Source organism: Biomphalaria glabrata, chromosome 12 (genome assembly GCF_947242115.1).
Source record: "Biomphalaria glabrata chromosome 12, xgBioGlab47.1, whole genome shotgun sequence".
NCBI classification, from domain to species: domain Eukaryota; kingdom Metazoa; phylum Mollusca; class Gastropoda; family Planorbidae; genus Biomphalaria; species Biomphalaria glabrata.
The window spans coordinates 24,649,822-24,669,528 of record NC_074722.1 but is presented as its reverse complement, the minus strand read 5'-3'; the positions used below and the strand labels follow the sequence as shown (position 1 = coordinate 24,669,528).

The following is a 19,707-nucleotide window of genomic DNA, read 5'->3' as shown; positions in this document are numbered from 1 at the left end:
ATAAACATAATAAACACGTGACAGTGAGCACATAAGAAGTAAGAGGAACGTGTGCACGAAATTTCAATCTGATGAATAGGTTAAGGAGACCTCTTGTGACGTGCAGTCAGCCAATGAGTGAGCATTGGAATATAGTTTGGAACAATCAAATCGCTTATCGATTTCTTGCGAGATTCAAGGTCTATATTCCACTTACAAGGAAACAAAACAACGAACAATTGCCTCAAACAAAAAAACAAACAAACAAATATGTAAAATATAAATAATACTTTCTTCAAACAGATTATATAATGGGAAGAGCCAAAAACACTGCCATATCTCTCAATACTGCAGGGCTTAAATCCCTTTTTCTATATAAAACAAACTAAATTAATAACTACTTATTGATTAAATAATTGGTTATTTTTTTTATTGATTTAAGTATTGTCATCGACTATAAATAATTGTGCAAAATTTCAACTTTATCCGAGCATAGGAAGTGGTGGACAGACGGAGTAAGCCAATATAAGCTTTGTTAAAAAAAAGGTAGCCCCCTCCGAAACTAAACAACACAATAGAAACTGTGTGAATACAATAATTGGTTATCTTTCAGCCAATGATTGCTCTCTATCACATCGTCTGCTTCTCTCTTCCAACAGATACATTACGGGAGTATTTTCATAAATTTGGTGAAATTAAAGAAGCACAGGTTATGAAGGATCCTACCACACGGAGATCAAGGTAAGACTACTACCCTTATCATTCCCCAAATCAATCATTCGATCTGATGTACGCTGTATGCTGGGCACTTTTTTTCCTTAACCCTAACACAACTTTTTTTTTTTCTCTTTCCCCTTGTATTATAAATAAGCAATATCCAGGGGCAGACAACATCTTGTGTTTGTCTGGGCAGAGTTACGGTGGCTGGTGGGTCTCGCCTTTGAAGTCGGATTGACTATTAGTAAATGGCATTCTTTGCTTGCGCCTGTTACTGCTTGTTAAAGAGTGTTGCAAATAGCTTGTTTGTCAGTAGCGGTTAAGGTTAAAGGTGAGGATGTGTGAGCGAGCACTAAGTGTGCCTGGGTGTCTCTACTCTGTAAGTGTGTATTTTTCATATACTCTCAATTCCTCTTGTTTTTAGACCACTTCCGGATACCATTTTTGTCCTAACAACCGGATGGTTCGATTACGCGAACATGTTATAGATGTTACACGAATGTTTCGGTACATTAGGATTCGGTCCCAATAAGCGTCTGGACATATTAAATGATGTTCCGATTAAGCGGATGAGGCTGTATAAATGTAAAAGAATAGCATCGTGGTCGCATCATACTATTTGTTTTTTGTTGGGCAAAATTGTTGGTGATAGACTAAAAGGAGGGGAGAGGAGAGGTCATAGTTGAAAAGGAGGGTAGAGGAGAGGTCATAGTTGAAAAGGAGGGGAGAGGAGAGGTCATAGTTGGAAAGGAGGGGAGAGGAGAGGTCATAGTTGAAAAGGAGGGGAGAGGAGAGGTCATAGTTGAAAAGGAGGGGAGAGGAGAGGTCATAGTTGAAAAGGAGGGGAGAGGAGAGGTCATAGTTGAAAAGGAGGGGAGAGGAGAGGTCATAGTTGAAAAGGAGAGGAGAGGAGAGGTCATAGTTGAAAAGGAGGGGAGAGGAGAGGTCATAGTTGAAAAGGAGGGGAGAGATGGGGTGCTAGTTGAAAAGGAGGGGAGAGGAGAGATCATAGTTGAAAAGGAGGGGAGAGGAGAGGTCATAGTTGAAAAGGAGGGGAGATGAGAGGTCATAGTTGAAAGGTGGGGAGAGAAGAGGTGATAGTTGAAAAGGAGGAAGGAGTAGAGGTATTAGTCAAAAAAAGGGAGGAGTGACAGCCTAGAACTATATGATCTTCATTTGTTGAAGAAATGTCCAAAATACAAACACACACCCAATTTTATGTTCATAAGTACTTGATCTACATACATACTTTGTGTGTGTGTGTGTGGAGTAAGATACCGAATAAACACTATGTCAAAAATAATATTTTTTGATAATGAAATTTTAACTCATAATTATTGTTCTAGTCTTGAATGGATTGTCCGGCGTAGATCTCTCTCTCTCTCTCGCTCTCTCTCTCTCTCTCTCCTCATTACTGCCCTAGTCCCGGAGTACCATTGACTGCATTAAAAAGAAAGTTTTTATAATTAGCCCTCGAAATAATTTGTTTGATGTTCACGTCTGCTAGAGTCACGTGACCAAAGAGAAAACGTATTCTGCTCATGAGAAGACTAATCGAACATAATAGGAACAGCCGAGACCTTTAGGAGGAGCGTAGCAGAAGACTTTGAACTTAGTGCAAACTGTTCTCATCGAATACTTTATCTTGCTCTCCTTTTAGCCCTCATACACACACATACACGCAAACACACACACACACACGTAAAGACACACACAAACACACACACACATAGGCCTTAATGGTCTCACACACGTCCGCTCCTCATTGCTTCACATATATATTTTTTTTTTTTTGCTATTTTGTATCAACTTTGTCGTTTTGATTTCCCAGGAGTCAAAGGAAAAAAAATCTTTAATATTTTTTTTTATTTACAGTCTGCGTTAATGTAGGTAACAATGGATTCTTTTTTTTTTATGAATGTCAATCTTTATCTTTTGTCTTTTCGTGGTTATTTTAAAAACAGCTTTTTTTTTGTTTGGATTTAGACGAATTTTCAATGTGTGTGGTGTGTTTGAATGGTATGTGTGTGTGGTGTGTTTGAATGGTATGTGTATGAGTGTGTGTGGTGTGTTTGAATGGTATGTGTATGAGTGTGTGTGGTGTGTTTGAATGGTATGTGTATGTGTGTGTGGTGTGTTTGAATGGTATGTGTATGAGTGTGTGAGGTGTGTTTGAATGGTATGTGTATGTGTGTGTGGTGTGTTTGAATGGTATGTGTATGAGTGTATGGTGTGTTTGAATGGTATGTGTATGTGTGTGTGGTGTGTTTGAATGGTATGTGTATGAGTGTGTGTGGTGTGTTTGAATGGTATGTGTATGAGTGTGTGTGGTGTGTTTGAATGGTATGTGTATGAGTGTGTTATGGGTGGATTTTTGTCCGATAATAACTAAAAAGAGAGTGTGTGTGAGAGATGGAGTAAGAGAAATTGTATATGTGTGAGAGAGAGAGTAAATAAAAGAGTATGAGAGACCTGCACCTAATGAAAGAAGGAAAAGAGCTAAAGAGAGAAAGAGAGAGAGAGAGAGAGAGAAAGAGAGATGGAGAAAGTTACATCGTCACACACAAACACACACACCAGAAAGAGAGAACTGAAAGAAAAAGTGAGAGAGAAATTGACAGATACATAAGTAAAAAGAATGAGATAACAAGAGACAGAGAGAGAGAGATAACAAGAGACAGAGAGAGAGAGATAACAAGAGACAGAGAGAGAGAGAGAGAGACAAAAGAAATCTCTATTTCTCAGAAAGACAAACCAACTAAATTGGTCACTCAAGAAAACAACAAACCAGCCCTACAGAGAACCTTGTTAGACTGAACACATTGGGAAATAGCAATAACAAGTTTCTGCTCACGGACCCCTCTCCAATCGTTCCTCCCCTCCCCCCCCCCCACCCAGAGCATTGTTTACATAACCTCCCCCTCTCTTTCCCAACCATTTCCTTGCAAGCCTAGCAGTTGATTGCATGGCAGCCCCCCCCCTCCCATCCATCCCAAAGCGCCCTGCAGTTAGATGGATTACCTGATTTTGTTGTTAGGATTATCTTCTGATTGTCAGCTTCCTCACCCAGCCCACCCTCGCTCCAAGCCCAGTTATTAACTGACAGTGAGCAACTGAAATGAACTCCAGACCCAGTTCCTCAGATAGAACGTCCTCAGATTTCTCTCTATCTCTCTCTCTCTCTCTCTCTTTGTCTCTCTCTCTCTCTCTTTTCGCTTGATTTTTCTGATAGCCATTTCGTCTTTTTTTTCTCTCTCTCTTCATCTTTCCAAAACATTTTCTCTTCTCTCCCTTTAAAGACTTTGTTTTCACTTCTTCTATTCGTTGCAAGTCTATCCAACTCTGTCCATTACTCTCTCACTCATTCTCTCTCTCTCTCTCTCTCTCTCTTTCTCTTTATATGCTATGCTTTCTCGTCTCATCCACTTCGTGCAAGTGACCTCCCATGAACTCTGTTTTACTCTTTCATTCACTCTCTCACACTCAAACCATCTCTTCTTACCCTCCTCACATACACTCTCACTTACTCCGTCTCTCTTACTCACACATACATTCACTCTTCCCCCCTCTCTCTCTCGCTCGTTTGTTATTATCATCTGTCGCTCTTCAGACTTATTTCTGTACTCGGAGGCGCGGTGGCTGGGTGTGTGGGTGGAGGGCCCGGTTCAAATTCATAAAAATTGGGATTTTTAATTTCGGGATCTTTAAGGCGCCTTTAAGTCCACTAAACTCTAATAGGTACCTGACACTAGTTGGGGAAAAGTAAAAGATGGTTGGCGTTGCGCTGGCCACATGATACCCTCGTTAACCTTGGGCCACAGAAATAGATGACCTTCACATCGTCTGCTCCATTGCTCATTATCTCCCTCGTTTATAAATTGTTACATTAGATATCTTTAGTATACAATCAGCGCTTTATGCCCCTCTCTCTCTCTCTATCTTCTGACACCATTTTTATATATCTGGTGCTCCTAAGGATTCACTGTTGCTCTCTCTCTCTCTGTCTCACACACACAAAGACGCTATAGTATTATAACGCAAATTGAAATCATTGTATACGGAATGTTTCAGACAAGTTCGCTCTACGTGCATGCAAGGATCCTGTATGTAATTGGCCGATCATCTCGCGCTGGAATTCCCGCAAGTGTTTGGCATACCTGCGGCGAGCATCCCACCGCCTGCCACTCCAGCAGGCGTCTCCACCAGGGCGCGCTTGGATCAACTTAGGTTCACGTGATTGTTCCCGGTTCCCTAGTTAACAGAAAGCGATCTCAGTGTTCATCATCTATCCAGTTGGTTTAGCACTGGCCCGAAAAGCACTAACGCCCGATTTATTTTTATTATTATTATTATTATTATTATTATTATTATTATTATACATGTAAACAATAAAAAAAAAACTATCCTAAAACATAAAAAAGAGGATAAAAGCGAAAACTAAAACAGTGCCATGACATGCATACACGCTAATCACAATACTGTCATTGTTCTCTTGCACAACGGGCATTGACACCTATTTTGAGATAAATATATCCTACACCAACCTTACATTTTCATTAACTGTTTTTGTTTATATAATTAAACTACAGTCTACTTTTGACTTCTACAAAACACTAACCGTTGTACCCTTTCCACTCGCACAATGATTATGACAAAGTAGATAACCTATAGCTGTTGTCCATCAGCTGGTCACAAAAAAAGCTCTTCTCTTGTGGACAGGTTGACGGCGATTCCAGAACTCTCCGGTGTCTAATAAACAGGACAGTCTCGAGACTCTGGTTACACCTTCACGTCACTGACCTATATAAATGAGGGGCGAGCACTGAAGGAAATATATATGTGTGGTTCTTGGGCTCGGGATATGTGAAGTGGATAATTCTTTCTGTCATTCTTTTTTTTTTTTTTAAATTGAGTTTTGTTTACCTCTAACTTTTTTTTTTCTGGAAAGTCTTAGCGGGGAGAGGTAGCAGTCGGTAGCAGTCGGTGTGTGGCTAGGTGTGAGTACTGGTGAAGTGCAACTATTTCTTCTCCTGGTGCTACTTTCATTTCCTCTATCCATCTATTTCTTCCCATTTCTCCTACCCATCATGCCTCTGACAGGCAAGCTCTAATTATAGATACTTATGTTACTTGTGGATTACTTTGTACTGACACGTATGTCAAGTAGTAATTAAAGTAATCATTTAAGGCACCAAATTTCTTGGATTGGAGAACCTTGTGAGGTCCACCCATTTCTGGTGAACATCGATTGGCAGAAGTTCAAAACTTATTGTTGACGTAGAACGACTATGGTTCATCTCGCACACATCCTAATGTGGCTGTGGAGCCCTATTTTGGAGAGACACTCCCGTCCACAAATATCGCAGGTTAAGGTGGCTTTTGCTTCGGTGGTAGAGGTGATGGCCATTTTTCGTATTGTACGTTTTATTTATTACTTTGAACCATTTCGAATCCGAATCAAATGAACCAATAATGAACCCGTATTCATCGCATTCATGGATGATAATTTTATAAATTCACTCGAAGGACCTCACATTAGACTTACACTGTAAGTAGACCAGTCTCCTTTGAACTGGAAATGATCACAACCTATCGCTGGTTTGTGCAGATTCAGACCAAACTTTGACTGATGGAAGGAACAGAAAACATGTCTGACATTCATTTTGACTGTCCGAATTATGTAGCGACAGGTCTGTGAAGTCACGTGATCTTGAATTTTACGATGACATACGTACATTTAGAACAACTGAAAGTTTTTAAATACAGGGATTTTTGAGCAAAAGGACTTTGAACCTCTCAATCATTCAAAGAGAGTTTGATTAATATAAATGGTAAAGTGATAAATCGCTTGGCTTTTACATCATCTGCCTTAAAGATAGCAAGGTTTGAAAGGGGAACATCCTACATCTGCCTTATAGATAGCAAAGTTTGAAAGGGAAACATCTACATCTGCCTTATAGATAGCAAGGTTTGAAAGGGAAACATCTACATCTGCCTTATAGATAGCAAGGTTTGAAAGGGGAACATCCTACATCTGCCTTATAGATAGCAAAGTTTGAAAGGGAAACATCTACATCTGCCTTATAGATAGCAAGGTTTGAAAGGGGAACATCCTACATCTGCCTTATAGATAGCAAAGTTTGAAAGGGAAACATCTACATCTGCCTTATAGATAGCAAGGTTTGAAAGGGGAACATCCTACATCTGCCTTATAGATAGCAAAGTTTGAAAGGGAAACATCTACATCTGCCTTATAGATAGCAAGGTTTGAAAGGGGAACATCCTACATCTGCCTTATAGATAGCAAGGTTTGAAAGGGGAACATCTACATCTGCCTTATAGATAGCAAGGTTTGAAAGGGGAACATCCTACATCTGCCTTATAGATAGCAAAGTTTGAAAGGGAAACATCTACATCTGCCTTATAGATAGCAAGGTTTGAAAGAGAAAATCCTACATCTGCCTTATAGATAGCAAGGTTTGAAAGGGAAACATCTACATCTGCCTTAAAGATAGCAAGGTTTGAAAGGGAAACATCTACATCTGCCTTATAGATAGCAAGGTTTGAAAGGGAAAATCCTACATCTGCCTTAAAGATAGCAAGGTTTGAAAGGGAAACATCTACATCTGCCTTATAGATAGCAAGGTTTGAAAGGGAAACATCTACATCTGCCTTATAGATAGCAAGGTTTGAAAGGGAAACATCTACATCTGCCTTATAGATAGCAAGGTTTGAAAGGGAAACATCTACATCTGCCTTATAGATAGCAAGGTTTGAAAGGGAAACATCTACATCTGCCTTATAGATAGCAAGGTTTGAAAGGGAAACATCTACATCTGCCTTATAGATAGCAAGGTTTGAAAGGGAAACATCTACATCTGCCTTATAGATAGCAAGGTTTGAAAGGGAAACATCTACATCTGCCTTATAGATAGCAAGGTTTGAAAGGGAAACATCTACATCTGCCTTATAGATAGCAAGGTTTGAAAGGGAAACATCTACATCTGCCTTATAGATAGCAAGGTTTGAAAGGGAAACATCTACATCTGCCTTATAGATAGCAAGGTTTGAAAGGGAAACATCTACATCTGCCTTATAGATAGCAAGGTTTGAAAGGGAAACATCTACATCTGCCTTATAGATAGCAAGGTTTGAAAGGGAAACATCTACATCTGCCTTATAGATAGCAAGGTTTGAAAGGGAAACATCTACATCTGCCTTATAGATAGCAAGGTTTGAAAGGGAAACATCTACATGTGCCTTATAGATAGCAAGGTTTGAAAGGGAAACATCTACATCTGCCTTAAAGATAGCAAGGTTTGAAAGGGAAACATCTACATCTGCCTTAAAGATAGCAAGGTTTGAAAGGGGAACTTTACTTTTCACTTTATGAATGATTGTAATTAATGTAACGTATAAATGCGAGAAAAAAAAGAAAAAATAAACTTAAAATTTTCTGACTCGTCGAAATTCGTATATATTTTTATGTCTGTAGTGAAAGCCCCTTTCTTGCCAAGGCCCCGGGGGCTGTAGCCCCGCCTGCCCTCCCTTAAATCTGACCGTTGTCCATCAGTCTAAAACGCATTGCACAAAGCTAGACAGAAACAGCTTGTTGGTTGGGCTGGGCTCTCCCTCGGTCGAATTCGACTCTTCCATTTTCATTGAAAAAAACAGAAAGCGTTACATTGGCGAAATTCAGCAAATTTCTGGCCATTGTAGGACCATTTAGCCTATGTTTTGTTCTTTAAGACAAGTTACCTATGAAAAGTGTACATGTCAGAGCTGTCTATCCAATTACCATGTAACACGTGCTGCCACCAGTGATCTTCTCACACACATCCCTGGCGTAACAGCAAGGGAGTAACAACGTTACATCCATCATGTAACACAGCATCCACCATGCTGTTATCGAGAGACACAATTTCAGCTCCTCAAACCCCCGAGCTCTGCGACGAGGGCTTGTGTAAATATTGTGTTCTTCGCATTTAATTAGTCAATAACGGTTGGGTTGGAAACAGATTACTTTTGGAAGGAACAGAAACGTGTTCGAGCGACAAGAAAAAAGAGCACGTGAGATCAAATGAACAGTCGAGTAGAAAATATCATTTGAAGCTCAAGTGCTGCTGTATACAAAAGTTCAGGATGATGTTGTGAGACCAGCACAAAGACGAGATCAAAATAATCAAGTTCTTAACTCCTAAAAATCCTAAATCCTGGACGTCTTAGTGGTCCCGGGTTCGAACCCTTCCCGCTGCCGTCCCCTCCCCTCCCCATATAGGGGTCTTGGACTAGGATGTAATGATCCTCATTTTTGGAGAAATAAAAACAAAAAACGTCCGTAAATTGTACAACAAAGGAATGGTAGAGCCCTAAGAAAACGCAATGCCAGACAGAAGGCCAAATGGAAGATTCTTGTTGATGCCGATTAAACATTAGTACAATCTACACAACGTGACCACATTCATCCGAACATCCCCCCGCCACCCACAAACACACACACAGTGACCTCCACTACGTAACATCTACGAGTTGACCTCTTTGCATAAAGATAAATTAATATTGATAAGTTAGGGTCATCTTGCCAGGATTTTGCCAAGTTTAGATGCCGAATGAAGGCCGGAGTTTCGAAATGATACAGTAAAAAATAATGTAAGAAGCCCCTAATAAGACACGGAGTCCCATTAGTCCAATCCACTCTTGGCATGTGTTTTGCCTACAATCCACTCTTGGTATGTGTGTTGCCTACAATCAACTCTTGGTATGTGTGTTGCCTACAATCAACTCTTGGCATGTGTGTTGCCTAAAATTTTTCGGTCGGGCCGGGGGGGGGGGGGGCATATTAATTTTCGAAAAATAAGTGCCGTATATCTGTTAAATAAATACTCGAGGCTTCATTGTGCACTGCGGGCAGAAGTTTCTAGGGCTGGATTCGGCCTGAGGGCCGCAGTTTTGGCCTCACTGACCTAGTCGATATTTGGTGTGACAATGTTGTTTCAAATGCAACCTAAATATCTGTTGTTTGTTTATATGTTTGTTGCTTTGTAAATGCTTCTTTCATTCAACTGTTTGTTTGTTAGTCTAAAGTACGAAATCCTTGCATTTGATATTACATTTGTGTTGTTCAGATTTTGTTTTTTCGGACAGGCCAAATATTATGTGAATTTCGGCTCAGAGACATTGATCGAGACTAGGGTTGAAGCGTTGTCCGTTCCCCGACTCATCCCTCGACGGGTTCTCGTCGTCTGCTAGTTCATCTCGTCTGTAATGAGATTTTACATCAAAATGTCTTCCTGTCAGATTTCTGCACTCTGCGGGCCAGGTTGTCAACGTTTTCATTTCCGGCCATTTAAACCACGTGATCTTAAAGGCCGGGGCCTGAGAGACGCGTTACAAATAATATGGAGAGAGAGATAGAGAGTGAGAGAGAGAGAGAGAGAGAGAGAGAAAGGGGGAAAATGGAAATAATTTGAAAAAAAAATAGGTTTAGCTTCAAATCTCTTCTGATCTTGTTTTGTTAAAGAACATGATGTGTTACCAAAGTGTACGCAGTGGCGCCCCCTGCCTAGTAGCGTAGTAGACATATTTTTAGTATATTTTTTAAATTTTGAAATGAGGTCGCCAATGGATGTTTAAACTCGGTGTGGGATGTTATAACAGCTGTTCTGGCGTGGTACTTTTTACATGAGTTTTATTCACCTCTTCAAACCATTCAACTGGTTCCTTTCTTCCCTCGGTCTCTCTCTCTCTGTACACACACACACACACAGACAGAGTCTCCGTAACTTTACCTCAACTAATTGACTTTGAAGGTACTAACGCTAACAAGGTATCTCACATCTTCGCCATGAATCAAATCGTAGGGTTTAAAAACAAAAAGTCAAACGTCATTACTTCTTCATATTGCAACCCAGAAGCGCCAATCCTTCCCCCCCCCCCAATCGCGCACACACGCACACTCACGCACACTCACATACACACACTCACAATGTTTATGGCTTGTCAATTATTTTTTATATTTATAATTTAGTTCGTTATTGCTTATTGGAGACGGAGCAAAAATATTTTATAATTAGTTTCGTCACCGTCGTTATTAGATTTGTCATCTCTTTCTCTCTCTCGCCCTTGATTACACACACACACACACACACACCTCTTTCCCTCTCTCTATCTCTCTGTTCTGTCACTCTCCAAATTATTATCATGTCTACCGTTTGTGAAAGGCATCTCTTGTTCTCTCCCTTTCACGATTGCATTCTTGTCCAATGAAACCTTTTTTTTTACTCTGACGTCTGCAGACAGAATCGTTACGCAACCGTCGAGAGTTATCCTTCATTGTATCTATGCGCACACAAAAAAGAGTGCACAGATACGATCTGTTTATCAGCCGTGAGTTATTGAAAAGTGTGTGAGTGTGTTCAGAGAGAGAGAGAGGGAGAGAGAAAGAGAGAGAACGTACTCTTCGTTTATCAAAAGATACTCTATATGCTGATAACTTGATTAAAAAAAAAACATTGAAAAAAAAAATGGATAACTGTTAGGATCTCCTGTGGAAGAATTTTTAAAATAAAAAACAAAAGAAAAGAATTTTTTTGAAGTTAAAAATAAAGAAGGCTGAAAGATATCTGAGTTTGTGTAAATATGTTTGTAGGTATGTTTGTATGTATGCATTCTATGCATGTATATATTATGTGCGCATGCATATACATCTTCGGGGCTGAGGTAGCTGAATGTTTTCCGGACTTTGGGTCCGTGGTTCGAATCTCGATGTAGACTGGAATTTTGAATTTCGTTTTTTTTTTAAAGGACGTCCCTGAGTCTACCCAATTCTTATGGATACCTGACTTTAGTTGGATAAAGTAAAGGCGATTGGTCGTTGTGCTGACCACATGACACCCTGCTCGTTAACCGTTGGCCAAAGAAACAGATCACCTTAACATCATTTGCCATATAGATGGCAAGGTCTGAAATGGAAACTTTACTAATTACATCTTCTCCTTAGTCGATATAGTTAGTCTAGAAACTGTTATGATTGTGTGTGTGTTTTATGTTTGTGTGTGTGTGTTTTGTGTGAAAAAAAAAAGTGGGGGGGGGAGAAAAAGATTCGTTTGAAATTGGGGAAAAAAAAAGCAAGACAGAAAAAGAGTCATAAATCTATTCTCTTCTTTCAACAACAACAAAAAAAAAAACGACGTGATTTACGGTTCCTTATTTAAATGGAATTAAATGCATACAAAAATGTAAATTTCAAAAATTGCTCCTTTTAGTATATTTCCTTTGCAGACTTACAAGTTTAAACTTGCCAGCATTATGAATCAGACGTCACATTTTGTAAGTAGGCCAACAAAAAGACGCGAAGGTTCCTCTCTTTTTCTTCACCCTCTTCGGGAAATATTTGCCGCCATGGAGATATGCAAGGTCACAATGTAAGGGAGGTGATCTACCTGCTTTCAGCATTGTCTTGGAAACATAAGGAGCATCCTTAGAAGACCTTCGCTCGGATAAGGCGCCGGAGGGTGGGGCGGGAGAAGAGTTTGCCCTGGACAATAGTTGACATCTGTGTACAAGATGAGGGAGAAGGTACGCCACACGTGGGGCGCCAACACACATGAGCGCTTCTTATGAAGCTAGAATAACAGAAGGGTTGCTTACGAAATGTTCACAAAGTAATTTCTGTTTTCGTCTGTCCTATGCTGCAATGGAATCCTAAGGCCAAAGTTTTGGGGTTTGTCTTTGATAAAACTGCAAACACGAAGTTATGTTTAGAAGTAATTTGTCTTTTAAGTGAATTTATTAAACTCTCAACCAAAAAAAAAAAACACCATCGCTAGATAGTTTAGACACCTTTTTTAGAACTAATGAAAACATCATAATTAAGAGGTTAAATGACTTCTGTTATTTCCATGATTATACGGCATTGGATGAATAATATTTATAACAAAAGTATGTCCAGGTAATATCTGATGGTGCACTTAATTAGCTTCCATATTTTGATGATGATTTCAAGATTCTTGAAGCTCATTAAGTATATAACAATATAAAATCTATAAGATCATGGACCAATTTCTTGATAAAGTTGACCACTCGACCATGTTGTACAGTCTAGACTGAAGGTCCGTTAACAAGTTTCTCTTGTGTGTTAGTGTCAGTCAAATAGAAACGGCAAAACAAACAAAAAAAAGGATAAATTAAAAAAGTTTGAAATCTCCTTGATATAAATTAGAGGGAGATAATACGTCAACAATTAAATCACATGTCGCAGCCTATATATAGTGTTACGGCCGCATTACAACAAAGTTGAGCCTAATATTCTGCGACTTCACTTTTGGATACATTCCTTCAGGACCATGAAGGCACCGATTTATGTGCCGTAGTTTGGTCATCATTGCGATTCACCAATAGACTAATACTTTTACCATTGTCCAAAGTTATCTGCTCCCCCTCCCCCAACACACACACACACACTGTGTAATAAGAGCCCATTATTCTAAATGGCGGTAAATGTGTGTTCAGAGAGATGGTACATCTAAGAATAGTCTGCAAACAATATACAGTCTAATGAAAACAAACATCTCACACGTTTTGACGACTATATCAAAATGTGGGGAAAGGATGTGTGGGCGATGTGTGTGTGTCTGTGTGTGTGATTCAGATGGGACAGAGAGAGAGAGGAAGACACGTTAACCGTTTTGTTGTTTAGGATTGAAAATAATCGAGTGGATAGGAGGGAGCAACTGGGGTTGTATTACACGTAGCAGACGTTACAGATGTTTGATGAATTACCTGCCCTTGGTTACTTGATTGTCTCTTCACAAAAGTGTACAGCCATTGTATTGTCGCCCCTTGGATGGTTGCGTCAATCATGGCCGTGAGATTTAGGAGGAAGAAAAAAAAAAGGGGGGGGGGAGGAATTTAAAATTTGAGAGTGAAGAGAGGGACATCAAGAAACTGACAGAGAGAGGGAGAGAGAAAGAGATTAAAGAGAAACTGTTTGAAGAGTGTTAAAAAGAGACGCATTTAGTCATCGTACGAGGTAAGACAATGCTTATGAAACAAATTGTTTGCTAGACTGCGAAGTGATAACTAGAGAGGGAGGGAGAGAGTGAGAGGGGGAGAGAAAGAGAGAGGGAGGGATAGAAGGAGAGAGGGAGAGAGAGAGGAGGCAGAAATAGAGAGAAAGAGTGAGAGAGAGGGAGAAAAAAAGATGAAGAGGGAGAGAGAGAGGGGGAAGGTAGAGAGAGCATAGAGAAAGAGAGAGAGAGAATAGAACTGGATAATAATAGAATAACTAGATAAGAGAAACTAATTCGAATACTTAAGTGACCAGCCATGGCAGAAAGTGCAGGCCGTGACCCTCCTCTCGCTAACTGTACTACGTTCGAAAACATCTTTTCGCGAGGATACAACGAGTGAGTGAAGGGTGAGGAGGGCGGGCATAAAAAAAAAGACAAAAGAGAGGAAACGTGAGTGAAAGAATGATTGATGAGGTCATCGAATTGACCGCTTTATCTCACTAAAAAAAAAAGTAACAGAGATAACCTGACAATACTTCGTCCCGAGCCCTTTCTGTTTCTTTCCCTTCCAAATAAAACTAAAACAACAATTGTTCGTCCATAATCCATAAGACAAGTCTGCAGAAGTAACATCTTAAGTCCACAGCCAGCTTATGCATGCCTTTAAACCTCCGAGCTTTAAATATTGACAGGTCATCGTGACACGTGCCGATTGTTCATATGAGATGGCTGCCTGGCAATGTGAAATGCATTTTGAACTTTTTTTTTTTTCACGACGGTCCTCGTCGAAGTGTCCAGAAGTTTGAACACTAGACAGACTAGTATATAGCACTGTACAGTTATGAGACTACTATCGACTTAAACGAAAAGGAAATAAAATATTATATAACCAATTTAAGTGACGATTCCTGCTAACCCCCAAAACTATCTGTATAAATTAGGCATGAGTTTTTATGTGAGACTGTGATTGGTCTCCAGGGTCCGCCTACGAGTTCATATGTAACACAAACTCCTATTATTATCTTCTGATATAAAACATAATGGTGAAGAAAAACATCTGCATTTGGTGAACGATGAATGACAAAACGTGAAGCTCTAGCATTCTGACATGCTCCCACTTATTTCAATGTTGGCTATCGCGTGGTTTGGAGTTACGAGTAAATAGACTCTGCATATCACTGGAGGTGAAACAATTTCTTCAGGAATGGTTTGTTAAGTCTTTTGTGACTTCCCTTCTTATTGTTTGTTCTCTCTCTCACGTGCCAGACTTTTGAGGCTCGCTAATAGTCGGGAATCCTCTTATTGAGGGATGGAGGAGTGTATCAACCAACACCGACCCTCCTCCCCTTTCTTTTCTCAGACATTTCTGGAAGGTCTTGGATCAGTCAGCGAGTTGACCTCATTCAAGAGGCATGACCATTAGCGTTCACTGTGCATTGGTCTTTGACCTTTAGTGGCCGCTTCCACCCCCTCCTACCTACTCCTATAGTCCACTCATCCTAGAGACAAAAAAAAAAAGGCGTCCAGGAATGAGGTCAAACAGACGAATACATCATTTATTCCGAGCAGGGGACACAACAAGAAGAGCCGCGTGTTGCGTTTTTGTTTTCTTTGTGACGTGCGCATATCGTTTGGTGACCTATTATAAGGCTGAGCATCATTTGAAACAGCTCAAAATTAATATGCATTGTATATTTTGCTCATGTCTAGATTATACTCGGTGGCCTGGTGGCTGAGGGGTAAAGCGCTTGGCTTACCAATCGATGGGTATTGAGATCGAATTCCGTTGAAAGTCTGGAATTTAGAATTTCGGGATTTTTAGTGCTGTTGAGTCTCCCCCCCCCTCTCCATCCTCCCCCCCCCGCCTTATAGTGCGGGAAAAGTAAAGGGTCGTTGACACCCTTGTTAATTGTGGGATACCTCATGGATGGCTCCTTGGTCGTGCGGTTTTCGCGCTGGACTGTCGTTCGGACTTATCGATGGTCCCCGGGCAAAATATGTTTGTTACAACTGGCGGTGCGTAGCCACGGGAAATACTGCATTTCTCTTTTTATTATGATTTAGTAATGCAATTTCTTTAAATACACTAAAGCTATCAAGAACCCGGGAATGTGCAAAAAAAAAAAGTGATCCTAAGCGCTTCGGTGTTTATGTCGGTGCTCAATACTCATAATAATCATCACTTAGGAACCCTTGAGGCGTGTCGATTGGAAGTGCTCGCATCAAAGGTTCTCCAATCAGCTCACTCAAAGGTCATCAGCATTAACACATCCAAAGGACGACCTGGTCCACTCTTTACGTTATCCGAATGAGGTTTTACCTTATTTAATGAAGAATTGAAGTCTCCGCCCTGGCCCGCCTGAAACGCCATGTATTTAGATCCATGTGGAACATTTCAATGGGCAGGGAACCTTTAGGTTTCAAATAAAGGAACGTCTGTAAAAGAATATCTGCGAATACGGAAGGATTAATCTCCCTTGTTGGTATCAAACTGAATAATTAATAACCAGTAATTAATTCACTAATAGGATTTTTTTTGTTGGTCTATGCCAATGAATAAATTGTGGGCAAACATTTGTGTACACATTTTTTTGGCTTCTTTACCACCCGAACTGAACGTGATCCTGAAAGATATATATTATATTTCTAGGTTTGATTGAACCGTTCCTGTACCTCCACGGACAACATAGGAGACATTTTAAAAACATAATGGCACGGACAAAAAACAACGAAACGAAATTTAAAAACAAAACATGGCATGTGTACAGACAGACAAGAGACACGCTGACAAACACACACACACACACACACACAGATGTTGATCATTCATTCAGTCTTACGTACACACACGCACACACACTCACTCACACACTCACTCACATTCTCTCAGACCCTGGGAGAGCGCTGGTGTCAAGAATCATTTAGACGCACGCGTAAATTACCCAGTTTTCTGTGGTATCTCTCCCCCCTAACTTCAAAATGTACAAGGTCTATGGAGAATGAAGCTCATCCCGGAAAGGGAATTAGGGAGGGGGGGGGGAATATTAGAAGGGGGTTGGGGTGGGTGGTGTGGAAACACAGCACTGGCCAAATGATGGAAAATTGTTGGGGGTGGCTGTAGCGGTAAGGTAACCCTGGTCATCATTCACAAGTCAAATGCTCACATAAATGGTACTGTCGTTGGTGATTCTGGACCGGAAAGTAGTAAAGGGGGTGGGGTAGGAGTGAAGATGGAACATTGGCGCCTAATATCTTTTTGTTCAGCCCAGGTCTGCTCTTATTCCTGCTAGTTATTTCGTGGTGTCCATATTTCTTTTGGCCATCTTGATCTAAGATTTTAACTTCTGTCGATATTTCTTCTGGCCATTGAGATTTGAAATGTTAACGTCTAGCGTTCGTATAAATGTAGTTTTTCTTCTTCTTCTTCTCTCTCTCTCTCTGTGCATTTCTCCGTCTATGACTCTAATATGTCATCTTATCTGTTTCTCTCTTCCCTCCTTATAATCCCCGCTCCCTCTCGGCATTCATCCCCCCCCCCATTCTCTTGCTTCCTCCCAGTTATGTTATTAAGGTATCGACCGGAATCCTCCAGAAAGCTAGAGATAATCACTTAATATACTTATTTCTCTACAATGGTCTTCCAGTGTTCTTCTTAGTTGGTCATTTATATTTGCTCTGCAGTGGAAATCTATATTTGATGGTCATTTATATTTGTATATAATGGTCATTCATATTTCTTCTGCAGTGGTCATCTATATTTTTTCTTCAGTGGTCATTTATATTCGATATAATGTAGCGATGTATAACTACAATCTAGTGGTCACTTTTAGTTATTAGTCGTTGTCTTATTTCGTCTTGTTCCCACACCTCCTGCCCTGTATCTTAATGTGCTCTAAGCTGGACTTCCCTACTGGAATGTCTACATTAGTATGTATGTGAGCAGTGGCGTAGCTAGGGTGGGGGGAGGAGGGGGGAGAATTTGAAAATTCCCCCGGGCCCCCACTTGAGGGGGCCCCCATTGGAGTTTTTTTTTTACATTAAAAATGAAATATTACGCAAAATGCAGGGACCCCCAAAGAGGTTTAGACCCCCCCCCCCCACCGTGATTCCAAAACGAAGGAAAATTCCTAGCTACGCCCCTGTATTTAAAACTACGTTCACGACTTGAATAGATCAACTTCATGTGTTGTTATTTGGTTGTAAATGCAATCTTTATAGAACTATAAATAGGCTCGTTAAACAATTATTGTGTCAGTCATGAACTAAAAATAGTATATATCTCGTTCCAACAACAAATAGTTGTGTCTCACTGACATGAGCCTAGAAACATATGAGTTACTTAAAACACCAATGTGCACGTCTGTATTGCAGTCATGTACATGTTTTTAATGTCACCCTCACGCATATCTAGGTCACATGGACTTAGCCCATGGCAATGACATGACAGACCAGTGAGTCTCAAAATATAGCCGCGGTGTTCCTTCTCTTTCTACCCACCCCCCTCCCCTAACTCTCGTCATCTCATGCCGCAGTTAGTGTTGTGTATGTCCCCTAAACACACTCAGACAGCGCTCACACGTAAACACCTAAACACACAGCGTTTTAATCACTTTAACACACAATTCATCCAACCACCCTAGTGACTTTTAAAACAACATTAACCTACGCAAACTCCACATCAAGCTAGTTGTCAAATTGTTGTGTGTGGGTTTTTTTTCCCTTTAAATTCTTCTAATACTTACAAAATCAGTTAAAAACAGTGAACCCCCCTCCCCCCCCCTTGTCTTCATCCCACAAGTACTTTACCCCCCTCCATTCCCGTACCGCCCGTCCTATTTCACACCTACTCCATCCCCCCCCCTCCCCCCTCGAAACGACCTCTGTATAAAGTGTAAAAGAAATACTGATATTGAAGAACTGGTTTTTCTTCTTGAGTGAATGCACTTTGTCTAACCCTGAAGGGAAATAGTGGTTGAGGCAAGACCCGTAATACACACACTCTTCAAAAATGTTGTATTTTTAATTTTTTTTTTTTTGTGTGTAAACTTTCTGTCGGTCTGGGGGACTGTGTTGCAGACCAGACAACGTTCTTTGTGTAATATTAGTTTGAGGTAGATAGTCATGTCAAGCTTCAGATGCACAGAACGGGTTTGGTCACCGTTACATCTAGACGTCCAGCTACTAAATCTTAGCGGTTTCTGGGATGGAGTGGCGGCCGATGGTTAAATGAGTGGAGAGAAGAGATTTTAGGATGTTGGGTTATGCCCCGTGTTAATTAACCAATATTTCTAAATGTAGTTGAGTCGGAGAGATAACAGGCTAAGAGAGAGAGAGAGAGAGAGAGAGGAAGAGACGGAAGAAGGTAACTGGTGAATCAGACTGTGAGGAAATGAACAATATTACGTCCGAGCTCGAAGCTCATGTTGGACAGCAGTGGAAGATGAGAGTGGAGAGCGACAGTTGAGGACAGCAGTGGATGGTGGCAGTGGAGGACGGCAATGGAGGGAGGTAGTGTAGGATGGTAGTGAAGGATGTCAGTGGAGGTTGGCAGTGGAGGACGGCAGTGGAGAATGGCAGTGTATGATGACAGTGGAGGACGGCAGTGGAGGGTGACAGTCGAGGACGCAGTTCGAAACGTCTACCAGACTGCTGGCAGCCATTCATTGTAATGTATAGCAGGGTGCAGTGTGGCCTGTATGATTCCTTTTAATTCTGTATTGAATTTCCATTTCTATTTAGCAGACGTGGGTGTATATAAATGAATAGATTCATAATTCTTTGGTGTTATATCAAACCACAGATTTATACATGAAACTAATGCCCTCCTTGAGTTAAACCTTCTAATTCTATCCATGTAATTATATTTTAGGTTGCATCCTATGTGCCACTCCCACATGCCTCAGTTCCTATTTCGCTATAAAATATTACAATGAAATGGGATCCCTCTGTTTGTTCCCCCTTGGGAATCTTTAATAACCTGTTGCCTACCCTTCATCTTGTA

At 40.5% G+C, this 19,707-nt stretch overlaps 1 protein-coding gene across 7 annotated transcripts in view; it reads left to right on the top strand.

Moving 5' to 3' along the window:
• The window catches only part of LOC106061348 (RNA-binding protein Musashi homolog 2-like), a 291,717-nt gene that overhangs the window by 61,978 nt on the left and 210,032 nt on the right, over positions 1–19,707 (top strand). For all 7 annotated transcript variants that reach the window (XR_008773920.1, XM_056005718.1, XM_056005716.1 and 4 more), the window contains exon 3: positions 639–720. Coding sequence is in view for 6 of the 7 variants with exons in the window: in XM_056005718.1 (XP_055861693.1) it covers positions 639–720 (82 nt within the window). In the remaining variant the exon portion in view is untranslated. The remainder of the gene's footprint in view (positions 1–638; positions 721–19,707) is intronic.